Below are 13,806 nucleotides of genomic sequence, written 5' to 3' on the forward strand. Positions count from 1 at the left end.
TCCTGTCATTGGTTAATATTTTATTCTGTTGACATGTTTTCTTACTGCTAATGCTTCCGACACCTTCTTATCCACCCCTCCCTTATAGAGTCTGCTGGCCGGAGCTGTCAGAACCACGCCTATAGGGGCCCACAATTGGTCCAGAAAGCGTAAAATCAGCAATCAAAGGGGCTTGGTTCATTAGTGTGTTGGTGGATGGAGGCAGGAAGGACATGTGAGATAGTCACAGATCTGCAGTGAACGCGGCCACATCTCTCCAGTCAGTGTGGGATGACTGAAGAAGCAGAGGAACAGCTTATTTCTAAGAGAGGCGCACTGAGCAGCAGCAGCCGGGCTCTGCCTTCACAGCGCCGCTTCTTCTACTGAAGGACTCCGGCGGGAGGAAGAAACCTGAAGGAGAAAAAGCAACATCATCAACAACTCTGGGCTATTTTCTTTTACGCACCGTGTGTTTGACAAGGCTGTTCTTGTACACCGCTTTACAGAACTGCTCCTCGAAGCGCGGACCTATATACACTGGCTTCTGGGTTTTTTTGGGGAGGGGGGAAATACCACTAAAAAAATCTCCATTATTTCGCTTTTTTTGTGGATGCACCGATGAGAGATCCAGTTTTCACAGGGACTGCAATGGCTTATCACCCTTTCCACGCACACCGGGCGACCGACTTCCCCATGTCCGCCTTCCTAGCGGCCGCGCAGCCCTCCTTCTTCCCGGCGCTCAGTCTGCCTCCCGGAGCGCTCACCAACAAGCCCATGACGGATCACCACGGCCTGGCCGGGGCGGCGGAGTCTGCTGGGCTCCACCCGGCTCTCAGCCACCATCAGGCGGCTCATCTGCGCAGCATGAAGAGCCTGGAGCCAGAGGAGGAGGTGGACGACGACCCCAAAGTTACACTGGAAGCCAAGGATCTGTGGGACCAATTTCATAAACTTGGAACGGAGATGGTTATTACCAAGTCCGGAAGGTAAGGATTTACCACCGGGAAAAATACCCGACAATATATTATTTACTATTTTAAAAACAGTTTATCTCTGTGTGTGTATATATATAGAATGAGCCAAAAGTTTAGAGCAGCATTTATTTGTTAAATTGCGTGTGTATAAGGCCTGCTATTAGGTTTTTTATTTCCCCCAGATTATTAACCTGTTCCACAATAAATAAAGATACACCAAAAACGCTATATAATGCAAGAACATGCCATTGTGTATACTTGTAGTATAATGTATAATACTACATTTAAAAATGCACTACATATATTGTTTTTAAATGGAGTTCCAGTCCCACATTTTGGGAGTTAAAGCTGGCTTCATTTATAAACGTATATAGTATATAGTAGTATAGCATGTAAATGAATAAAAACGTAAATTTATTTTTTTAAATATTTATGACATATATTCCAGACTGATCAGAGTATATATTTGGGATATTTTCTGGGGGGGTGAAATGTGACCTGGGTTTTTTTTTAAATCATTTTTTATCTCCCAAAAACTGCATTCTGTTGAGGCAGCAGCGCTTCTGGGTTTTATAAACAGGCTGTCACTTCAAAAAAAAAAAAAAAAAGCAGAGACGTGAAGTGGTGTGGTCATAAATATACTGCTCAGATTTGTAGTGTGGGGTTTGGACAACACACACATACACACACACACACACCACAGACACACACACACAGAGAGAAACACACTATGGTTTTTGCTGTCGCCTAATTGTGCGCAACACTAGAGAATAATATCTGACCATTACAATATTTCCTTTTGTCTGAGCGCAGTATGTTTTTCTGCGCCTCTTTTTGGTGTCCAAATGTGTCCAAGTCTTCTTGTATGATAATCTCATGTTGTGGTTGGATCACGGCGTGTTGACTTCACCATTTGTGTGTTTTTTTCTTTCCTCTGTAGGAGGATGTTCCCTCCGTTCAAAGTGCGAATAAACGGACTTGATAAAAAAGCCAAATACATCCTGCTGATGGACATCGTGGCTGCGGACGACTGCCGCTACAAGTTCCACAACTCCCGCTGGATGGTGGCCGGTAAGGCCGATCCGGAGATGCCCAAGAGGATGTACATCCACCCGGACAGCCCGGCCACCGGAGAGCAGTGGATGGCCAAGCCTGTTGCTTTCCACAAACTCAAACTGACCAACAACATTTCAGACAAACACGGATTTGTAAGTACTGAGAGGTGTTTTTTTTCTCTCTTTAGCAGAGACTTTTTTTTTTACTTATATACATGCTGCATGAGGTGTGTTGGGTAGGCTGTTTTTAGCTGTTTTTTAAGATCAGATGAATTTTTTATGAAGCATAGGCTCTATGGTGGAAAGTGGGTCGTCGCAGCAGCAAAAAAAATAATAATAAGAAACAGACAGGAGGGGAAATGGAAAATAAATAAAAACAGAGCTCATAGCTGAGCAGAGAAACGATGATGTATGGAGAACTAAAAGAGCGCATGAGACAAAGAAATACATGTAGAATAAGTGCGTTACAAAATAATAGTTAAAGATGGTTTATAGGCCTATGCATTTATGTTGTTGGACACCTTTACGCACAAAGCTGTTGACACTTTGTCGCCACTTGACTTCCTACTGCCGCTGACATACACGGAGCTTATGTTTCTCCAGAATAGTATCAGCCAAACCTTCAAAAACCCCCAAACCCCCTCCACCTCCACCAGGCCCGGCTCTCTGCAGCAGCTCAGGGCTGTAAGACCACGGCTCTATTAGGCTATCTTGCTTTATTTATTCATTATTTTAACCGGAGTTGTACTATAATAATAAAAACAAACAAACATAATGGCTGAGCTGTGTGTTGGCAAGGCTGGAGGGGTCACAGAGGACATGATATCTCCTCCAGCCTGTAACCTAATAGTATAGTATAGTATAGTATAGATTAGTATAGTGTAGTATAGTATAGTATAGTATAGTATAGTATAACATTAGGCCATTATTTTACCAGTTTAATAATAATATGCACCAACCCCAAAAGAAACTAAGAGCAATATGAGTAAATAATAAATGTCTGAAAAAAGAGAATGACCTTCCGACTGTGGAAACAAATTCAACATTTACATGTCAGTCTAAATAATTTGCAATCGGTTACAGGGAGGATTTCTATTCATGTACGGGTCTTATATTAGCTCATTTATGCTGCTTATGTGTCGTGTTTAAGTTGTAAAGATTCGTATCTTAATATTCGAATATTCGAACTATCCGGAATTAACACTATCCGCATAGTCGGAGCATTCGATTGCCTCAATGTGTCTGGCTTATTTTTTGGGGGGAATTATTATTAATGAAATATGTTTTATGTTAAAAATGCATGTTAAGTCTTTGGTGCTCTCTATAGTCCTGCCTTGAGCTCAAGGCTGGTATAAAGTGACTTTAGTGTTTGTGGCAATTTGAAATGAATGAGAGGGAAAATTGTACTGGATCAAATCACATTTTTTTTTTTGCTGTGATTCTGAATGCAGCACAACATGTGTGGCCTGGTCAGGATTTTCCCTTTGCCCCGCACTAATTACAGACAAGTCTGCTCACACAGTAATTATAAGAGCATCAATAACAATGCGCTGCTGCATGATCCGCGCGTCAACATATTTCTGTCTATATAGTGTGTCGAGGGTTTAATGTGGAGGATAGACATAATATACAGTGATATTCACTCCAAAGCTGGGTGTTTTTGTGTGCGTTGGTCCAGACTATCCTGAACTCCATGCACAAGTACCAGCCCCGGTTCCACATAGTGCGGGCCAACGACATCCTGAAGCTCCCTTACAGCACCTTCAGGACCTACGTGTTCCCAGAGACCGAGTTCGTGGCTGTGACAGCATATCAGAACGACAAGGTGAGTCACTGTGTTCACACTCAACCAACTGCCTCTAATATGGCTGCTATACTTTGCATAATAATAATAAATGTCCTACATGCGTCCCCTCCCCCCACCAACACCACCAACACCACCACCAACAACCCCGAAGACTTAATCTGATTTTGTAGGTCGCCTAATTTCCCTGCAGAGGACTCCCATGTCCCACTTGATTTTTTTTTTTATTTGTATTTTGCCTACATGGACTCGTGGGTGTAGTCAAATTCAAAGTGGTGTTATCTGCTATATTCACGGGCTATAAATGGCTTATTACCTTGACCAAGAATATAAATTAGGCGTATAGATGTGGAGAGTTGTGATACAGCAGCAAACATGGCAGACGTGCTGTTTTTTTATTTTTTTTATTATTATTATTATTTTATTTTTTGGTTTGCTCAAAACAATTATAATATTATAAAATAATAGTAATAATAATAATATATTTTATGTATATAGCGCTTTTCAATTATTTCAATAATTATGGAGAGTGTGTTTGTGATACAGCAGCAAACATGGCAGACGTGCTGTTTTTATTAATTTCTTATTAATATGTTATTTTATTTTATTTTTTTGTCTGCTCAAAAAAATAATTATTATTAAATAATAGTAATAATAATAATAATAATACATTTTATGTATATAGCACTTTTTAAATTATTTCAATAAAATATTAAATGTTTAACCATTTAAAAAAAACTGCATATTTGAATATTTGATGGCATTATTATTAGCCCCTCCGCTGACTCGTTATCCTCCTCCATGAAGCTAATTGGAGGTTGTGTCCAGGGGGGGCTCTGGGTGAGGAGGTGAGGAGGTGAGGTGGGTGTCTTGTAAAAGTTTATGGCAAAGAGTCACCATCGATTAGAGCATTTAAAAAGGCTGCATGGTCACCCTGCAGCCACAGTGGACAGATGCTGTAAGACACTCTCTCTGCTCAAATGGCCAAACCGCCTGAAGCGTCTTGTTCAAGGGGCCACGAGGCCTCCAGGAGCCAGAAAGATGCTGAAGAAGTGTCCCTGTATACGTGGAGCCACACACCGGCCTCTTCCACATCAGCGATCCAAACCACATTATTAAATATTGATATGATAGTCATCTGTTCAAGTATTGTTCCCTCTGCCTTTTTTTTTTTTTTCTGGGGTAACAGAGGCGTGTGTGTGTGTGTGTGGCCCCATAGAGGACTATTTCGTGGCAGAATTTCTCTCCAGGGGCCTATGAGAATAACGCCCCATCATTATGCTTTTATTAATAATGCAAATCCGAGAGGAGGCCTACCGTGGCTCCTGTCCAACACGCTGGTTTCTTTCTGTGTGTGTTTATCATCCAAACACGTTGTTGTGTCACAAATATAGGCAGGTGAAGACAATGGGGCTCCAGCAGTGTGGATATATATATATATATATATATATATATATATATGTTGTTATTCTGTTTCCTATATCCTCTCACATTTTATTCTCACCTTGCATTTTTGTTTTATATCAGATAACGCAGCTGAAGATTGACAACAACCCTTTTGCCAAAGGATTCAGAGACACGGGGAATGGACGGAGAGAGAAAAGGTAAAAACACCTGTGTGTGTGTGTGTGTGTGTGTGTGTGTGTGTGTGTGTGTGTGTGTGTGTGTCCACCATATTTTTGTTCTGTAAGGTCATTGTGTCAGAGCGTTACAATATTTCAAACCACCGTTTATTATTATTATTGTCATTATTATTATTATTATTATTACTATTATTACCATGATCATTATTATTATTATTATTATTATTTTTAAATATTTTTATTATTTTTTATTAATAAAGAACGCTACTTACGGACAGGAAACAGCTGACCATGCCGTCGCTGCGGATGTATGAGGACCAGTGCAAGGCGGACCGTGAAGGCGCAGACTCGGACGCCTCGTCCAGTGATCCTCCGACCGGCAGAGACGCAGCTCACTCTCCGCTGGGAGCCGATAGCAGCCCGCTGAGGTTCAGCAGGCCCAGTCGAGGTGAGAAACATTATTGTTTATTTATTTTTTCAGGCCCATTATGAGCCGTTATTATGAGTTATAACTATGGTGTATTATAATGTGATACAGTGTATACTGAGTAACCTGGTGGAGGAAAATAACCAGCAAACATGAAGAGAATCAATTGTTGTTCCTGCAGAAATAGAATTATGTTTGATTCATTTAGATGCGTTCACGTACATCCATAACAATAGGGATAATCAAATAATTGTATCACAGTAATGTGCACCCTGTTTGGATGTTTAAAGGGTCATACTACATACTATAGTGGACACCTGTCAACCACTCCACCTATAAGATCACCCAATGTTCTGGCTTTATTTCAAGAAATTATTTCATTTACAGTAGGTTTATGATGCATGAACAGACATTATTCGACAGCTAAGTACATTATATTCACTGTTCTTAGATGTTAAAACTTTAATTTTGACTGAAATGTGCTAATAATAATATTCACGTTTAAATGTAAATGTTCTAATTGAACAACATTTGAGTTCCATTTATTTTAAAAGTAAATGTCTTAAATTTAACCTGGTTTTGGTATTTGGTCTCATCATTACCTCCCTTAAACTAATTTATATGACAGCTTAAAATGAGTGTTAATGGGTCCTGTTATTCATTTAAATGTGTTGATGTTTGCATGCTCAAAAGCTTTACCCAATTTGACAAATAATATAAAGGCTATTTGGATTTTGCTCTTAAAAACTAAATCCACATTCAAAATGCCGGCTACATGTTAATTTCCTAATGAGTGAACATATGGTCTATAGTGTGCAGGGTGGATTTTGAGAGTTTAAGGGTCCCACCAGGCTTAAGTTGCCATTCTAGTGTGGCAACATTATCAGAAACTAGAATGGCAACACAAGCCCCAGTTATTGTTGTGTTTTTCTGCGATGGGCTCAGGATTGTTAAAACACTCTGCTTACACACCTCTTTGTGTTTCCATGTGATGCAGATGAGAAAACGTGCACTGACAGCGAGCAGGAGCTGGAGCATCACGACGAGCCCAACAGCCCGGGACCTGAACCTGTGTCCCCGTACAGCTCCAGGTGTGAGGAGCGAGTGAGGGACAGGCCTAGCACAGAAAAGAAGGATGACTCCTTATTCAGTGTAAGGAACCTTGAGAAGGACAAAGCGGAGAGCAGGCACAGGAAGGACACCACGGACGTGTTGACAAAGGACTCGGAGTCCGGAGGCATTAGTGCCACTAAGGAGGCCTACTCCCCTCTCATGGTTCAGACCGAGAGCCCCTCGCACTTCAGCCCAGGCCACTTACAAAGCCTGGCTCTGTCTGGCCTGCACAGTCAGCAGTTCTTTAACCCTCTGGGCGCCGGATCACCGCTGTTGTTTCACCCCGGGCAGTTTGCCATGGCCCCTGGAGCCTTTTCTGCTATGGGCATGGGGCATCTATTGGCCTCTGTATCTGGAGCAAGTGCTTTGGAAAACAGCCTCGTCGCCCAGGGCACAGGAGGAAACCCCTTCCCGTTCCATCTGTCCCAGCACATGCTCGCTTCTCAGGTAAGGAAGGTCAACCGGCCAGAAAATGATGTAGTTTGCATGTACACCTGTAGCACAGAGCTGACATCAGCATGACAGGAAAGTGGAGCTTTGGGTTAAGAGTGTAAACGGGACCGTATAGGACCAGAACTGTCACAGGGCAATCAGACCTATATGTTTTATTTGGTGCTGAAAATAAGCATGATCAGTGGAGCAAAAATGTCATGTATTTGATGCAGGCAAACATCTAGGACTTTAAGAAAGTGTTAGCATTAACACATGAGGATTTGATAATAGAAACAGTCATCAAATTCATGTTTTAAACATGTTATCAGGCTTCTGTGGGGGTAAACTATTTGTAAAAAGAATTTTATCCCCCAAATAAGAAAACATTTGTTGCTTTTACTTTCATACTTCATAAGTCTAAATCTAAAGAAACTGAACTGTTAATGTGTTGGACAAATGTATCACTAATTTGATTAAATCACTTGAATGGAAATAGTGATGTGTCTTTCCTCTTGCACACTCCAGGGCATCCCCATGCCTCCATTCGGAGGACTGTTCCCATACTCCTACACCTACATGGCAGCGGCTGCAGCGGCGGCCTCGGCCTCAGCCCTCCCAGCCACCAGCACCTCCAACCCACTCTCCAGGAACCCTTTCCTGAGCGCATCACGTCCCCGGCTCCGCTTCAACCCCTACCAGCTCCCAGTGTCGCTGCCTCAGAGCTCCCTGCTCACCACCGGCCTGCAGGGAAGCCTCAACCCAGGCTCCGAATCCTCGAAACCGGGCAGCAGGGAGACCAGCCCAGCCCCGGAGCACCACAGCAACCACAAGACAGGAGGGTCGAGCGGCGGGAGGGCCGCATCTCCCAAAACCTCCATGAAGGACTCAGTGAATGAGCTGCAAAGCATCCAGAGACTGGTGAGCGGCCTGGAGAGCCAGCGGGAGCCCTCCCCGAGGGCAGACTCTCCCAAGTGATGAAGACTCTCTGTTTGGGATGAAGACTTGGCTTGAATACCAGAGGACTATAAGTGCATAATGTCCTGTACAGCACATTAAGGGAGACTGGGATGAGGTTTGACCGATATGGGTCCATGTGAAGGCCGATAACTGGTGTTTTTTTGGAACAAAGCTTCAGATAGACAGAAATTGAGTCCATATAATTCAATTTAACCTTTTTAAATTCACAAGTATTGAGGGTTTTCCTCCAGAGCAGACCTGTTTAGAGAGGGTGGAAAGCCTGTCAGACAACATTTCGACATCATCATCAGACACCAAAAACTCTCCCCCTGCATCCCAGTGTTTTAGGGTCAGCAGCACTTAAGGGCAGGCTTTTACCCACATAGAAACTCTGGGATACATTCTTACATTGATAAATTAAAAATAATAATAATATACAAAACTTAAAAATGAAGTAAATATATGAAAATATGCAAAGATTAAAAAGTATAAACACATTTTAGACCATGAAAAATAATGATAAAACAAATTAAAAAAAATCTGACCACTTCTGCTCAAGCACGTGTCACTGATCAATTCCACTACAAAAAATATAAGCAATCAAACTTTATCATATCCATTATATCAGAAGGTGGACCACTACAACACAAGGCCAGTATCGGCCCGTCTAAACCTGCCTGAGAGCCTGCAGCTCCACAGACCGAAGAGTGTGTGTTGAGTTTGGTTAACTTGAAGCCTTTTTGAGCATCCAGGCTTGGATTTGAAATACCGAGCCCTGAACAGGAGCCTCATTACTCAGACAGGCAGGTCTCAAGCTGCATCCAAAAACTTTTTTTCTAGGCCTGATTATTTCAAAAAGGCATGAAGGTGAAAGAAAAGGAAGAAAGAAAGAAAGAGAGGACCGCTTATCATTTCATGCCAGAAAAAAAAAATGTTTCTGAACTATTTATGTAATTAAAGATAAGAAAAATTGTGTAAATAAAGCTAAGATCCAAGAATATGCAATTGGTATTAATTTATTCAAGGCTGTATATTAGCGTGTATATATTTCGAATTTAACTTGTTGCTTATTTTTTTCCCTCCTCCTCCTCCTCCTCCTCCTCTCCCTCATTTTACATGAACATATACTGTAAATGAAAGCTATTTAGCGCTTGTTGGTTTGAAAAACTGTGTATGAAGCATCGCTGATTTTTTTTTAGGTGACGTGTGTGCCATGTTTTAGTCTGCATCCACCGACAGAGAGAGAGAGGAACAGAGAAAAAAAAGAGCTCCACATGGATTCAAAAAAACACCTCAGGTTATTTCACTCCAGCCAGGAGACATTCAAAGCAATTCCTCCTATGGGCGCATCATTCATATCTATTCAAAAAAATATATTTAAAGATGAAAGTACTTGTTTTATGCTGGTTGTCCGGGTTTTTTTTTTTTTTTTTTTTTGATTGTCTCACAATTTCAATAAAAAATCGTTGTGCTGAAAGCTTGCAGGCGACTATTATTATTATTACTACCACTGTTATTATTATTATTATTATTATTATTATTATCATCATTTTTTAATGTTGTCATAATCATCTAATTAGAGCAAAACAGCTGTACAAATTTATAAAGCATTTTCTTTTCTTTTTTAAATGAAGTCATCTATGGTTTCACACACACACATACTGTAGTACACACACACACACGCACACAAACACATGTGGGGCAGGAGCGCCCCCTGTCGGTCAAATATTTAACACGTACAAGTGTGCATGTGGGTATGTTGAATTTGATAAGAAAATCGTATTGGTTTTAATCCACACAGGTCATTAAAATACATTTAAATCAGATGGTGAAATGGAGTTTTTTTGTGGGTGAAATATGTGGCTAGAAATTTTGCATAAAAGCTGTGAATGTAAAATAATATCTTATCATGATAGGCTTTAATTGGCCGTTAGAATGAAAGACATAAGATATTATTTTGTTTTTTTATTAGGCTATAGTTGGTTAGCAGTAGTAGTAGTAGTAGTAGTAGTAGTACCAGCAGTATGTCATTTTTTATTATTTATGTTCAATCGGAATCTGTCTCCTGCATTCACCGCCGTCCAGAGTCTATTTAGAGAAGGTCCTCAGTCACCGTCAATCAGCATTTCCTTTCGTATTGTGTGGCCGTCTGTATTTTTAGAAAGAGTCGAGTAATGTAAGTATTTATAGGAAGAGCTTTCTCTGCTGCGCTCACACATCCTCTGCAGCCTCAGAGAGACTTTAACTCTTCTATCACTGCTGTAGAACTCAGACTGTATATTCTGGAACACATACATTCTGGAACACATACATTCCACTTTAGATTCGGCCTGTATATTCTGGATTCCACTTTGAAAATGTTTTTACTTGCTGAAATATATTATGTCATATTGTGTCTTTTTAATGGGTCAAATATGCCATGGTATTCAGATGTTAAACATACCAGTATTACTAGAAATACATATTATTTTCGTGTTGTCACTCAGATATATTCTAGATTCCACTTTGAATAATGGTTTTACTTGCGGAAATATTATATCATATTGTGTCTTTTTAATGGGTCAAATATGCCATGGTATTCAGATGTTAAACATAACTAGTATTACTAGAAATACATCTTCTTTTTGTGTTGTTCCTTTAAAATCCTGAAGTACTGATTCAGTGTTTGGTATATTCTGGATTCCACTTTGAATATGTTTTTTTTTTACTTGCGGAAATATTATGTCATATTGTGTATTTTTAATGGGTCGAATATGCCATGGTATTCAGAGTGTAAACATGCAGTAAGCGGCTATAGAAATACATATTCTTTTTGTGTTGATCCTTTAAAATCCTGATGTTTAAAGTAGTGATTCAGTGTTTGGTATACCGAAGTGTTGATGCTTGTGTGGGACTGTGTGTGTCTCGGTTTAAAGGGTTAAGCAGGGGGAGTTTAGGGCAGCAGACAGCCTTTTGTCCGGGACCCGGCGCCTGTCGCCTGCCTGCCGGCCACAGCCTCCACACCGCCCCGCTTCCTAATTAGAGAGAGCCCCCTCCTCCTCCTCCTCCTCCTGCTTCTTCATTTTTCTTTTCTTTTCTGCAGTCCGATAATCACACAACTCTCATTCTATTACGGGGGGCCATTGTTGCCCACTCTGTTATCTTCAATTAACAGAGAGAGAGCGACTCGACCTCGCACTCTGGAGAGGAAAAAAAGTGTTTGTCTAAATCAATCAGTCAATGAGTGATCAATAGGCTCCTGTGGAGGCCCCGTGGATCATCACTAATGACTGGTGACGGCGTGGGGGAAAAAGGCCAAGATTATTCACAACTTTGTTACATGATCAGTGTATAGGCCTATTTTGTTATTTAAGCTTTTTGTTTTGTAGGCCAACAGAAGAAGAAGTTACACACAGAAAGACCAACAAGCACCTTTCCTGTTTGTTTTTTTACTGTGTGAAAGCTATAAACAACATGACATAGGGCTGCCCTTCACCTTCTATCTGCTCATCTTTCTCATCAGTCAGCATGCCCCACATTACACATACACAACTTGCTCTCTTCTTATTTCTACAATTATTCATGTGATAAAATAGCCATAAATTGAAATATAGGTTCAGTATTAGATTCAGTATTCTAGCTTATAAATCCATATATTAAGTTATGACATTTATTGGTGGAAAGTAACCAAGTACATTTACTTAACCACTTGTTAAGAATTATTTTTGTTTATTTATACTTCTACTACACTTCAAATCATTTTAACTACATTTATGCGACCGCTATAGTTATTCTACAGATAAATATTTTACACAAAGCATATGATATCCTTATAAGATTACAATGACTTGTTATTGAATAAAATATCTAAAAGTATGTAAAGTAGTTCAAACTATAGCACCAGCTTGACCAGCTATACAACAACAAAGTGCAGCATACAGTATATGCATCGATTATAATAAGCTAATGTTTTAATATATAATAATATAACACTGCAGAATAAATACTCTTACTATGAATATTTTGCTGATAATACCTCTACATAAGTAACACTTTACATGCAAGACTTTTAGCCCACTTGTAATGGAGTAGCCCATTTCTTTTACTTTTGAGGTATTGATCCTTTTACTTAAATAACAAATCTGAATACAGATGAAAATATTGATATGTAATTGACTCATTTTTTATAAAAAAAAATCACTTACATTTATTTTAATAAGACTGTGGAAAAATAAATTAATAACCAGACTATATTTTATAATGTTCTATATTTTTGTAATTATATGTGCTGCTCACATAAACTTGTGGACATTTTGTGATCTGCCAGTTGCCTCATGATATAATAATAATAATAAAGTGATATGATGTGGAAGAAAAAAGGCTTATGACCATCGCAGACCTCTTTCTGATCCCTGACACTGACCAATTTGGATATTTGAAGGTTGAGACTGATGTATTTATTAGGTGTGAATTAGCTAGAGGCCAATATATTATTTCAAATAATCCATTTTGTTAGCCTTGTATAGTTAGCTGCAAAATAAATGTAAACCAGCATTTAGACTGTGGGGAAAATCTGTAATAAATACTGTATCTAATTTCATAATATCAAAGTTTCACCTAAAGTGACTGGATGCTCTCTATTTGTGAATGAAAGGCCAGGTGCAGTATATTGGTCTGATGGTGTTGGGAAACAGCCCAGAAACCTGTATGGTGTCTACAGAGTGTCTATTGTTATGCTGTAGCTCTGCAGGCTTCTCTCTCTCACCGCAGGCGGCCTATTGGCTGCTTGGCTCAGGTGCAGCCAACACACTGGTCCAAAGTGGAGCAGGAGGGGTCCAATCACAGGCCACTGTTCTCCTTAAGGACTGGAGGGGAGGAGGAGGAGGAGGAGGAGGAGGGAGAACAGCCTCTAACTTTACTGCAACACTTCCACAAGCCAGTGCCTCACACACACGTACACACACACACACACAGGTAGAAAATACAAATGTTTGACCTTATTAAGCATTTCACCCATAAAGTAAGATGTGCTAAATGGGAAAAGCACAGATTGATTTGAGTTAACTCCAATCGTGATCCATTAAAAACACCTAATAAACACACCTATAAAATGCACTTATAATGGAGTACAGGCAGATCACATGTGCCACCAGAGCTGTAAATTAAACATGTATGTATGTATGAATGTAAGCCTATAGAAGGAAAGGAGGAACAACGTACCGACCATGCAATAATCAGTTCAGATAGCAGTTTATCATAGGAGACTATATGTGCACAAAGTTTGTCTTGTTTAGTCTGCTATTGTGTAAATTATCTGGAAATTGTCACGGTAGTGCTTTCAAAGCAGGCGAAAGAGGCATAAGTCAGGACTGAGTGTGCATGTTAGTGTGTGTGTGTGTGTGTGTGTGTGTGTGTGTGTGTGTGTCCGTGAGTCATTCTCTTTGGAGTTTGGAACTACAGCACCACAGCATGTAGGCCTGTCGCCCCCTCCTGGATACTGAGG

At 40.2% G+C, this 13,806-nt stretch overlaps 1 protein-coding gene across 3 annotated transcripts; it reads left to right on the plus strand.

Moving 5' to 3' along the window:
* The first annotated feature begins 13 nt into the window (after nt 1-13).
* Nucleotides 14-9,725, plus strand: tbx2b (T-box transcription factor 2b). 3 transcript variants are annotated; one of them, XM_037775696.1, is made up of 7 exons: nt 14-965; nt 1,894-2,161; nt 3,681-3,833; nt 5,340-5,416; nt 5,656-5,843; nt 6,820-7,382; nt 7,893-9,725. In XM_037775696.1, the coding sequence occupies exons 1-7, from the start codon at nt 598-600 to the stop codon at nt 8,340-8,342; spliced, it is 2,067 nt and encodes a 688-aa protein (XP_037631624.1). In that variant the 5' UTR covers nt 14-597; the 3' UTR covers nt 8,343-9,725. The 3 variants fall into 3 exon arrangements, with proteins under 3 accessions (XP_037631624.1, XP_037631627.1, XP_037631626.1); XM_037775699.1 differs by having other exon boundaries at nt 598-965; nt 5,674-5,843; nt 7,893-8,342; XM_037775698.1 differs by having other exon boundaries at nt 598-965; nt 3,687-3,833; nt 7,893-8,342.
* The last annotated feature ends 4,081 nt before the right edge of the window (nt 9,726-13,806 follow it).

The sequence above is a fragment of the Sebastes umbrosus genome, chromosome 7 (genome assembly GCF_015220745.1).
Source record: "Sebastes umbrosus isolate fSebUmb1 chromosome 7, fSebUmb1.pri, whole genome shotgun sequence".
Taxonomy (NCBI): domain Eukaryota; kingdom Metazoa; phylum Chordata; class Actinopteri; order Perciformes; family Sebastidae; genus Sebastes; species Sebastes umbrosus.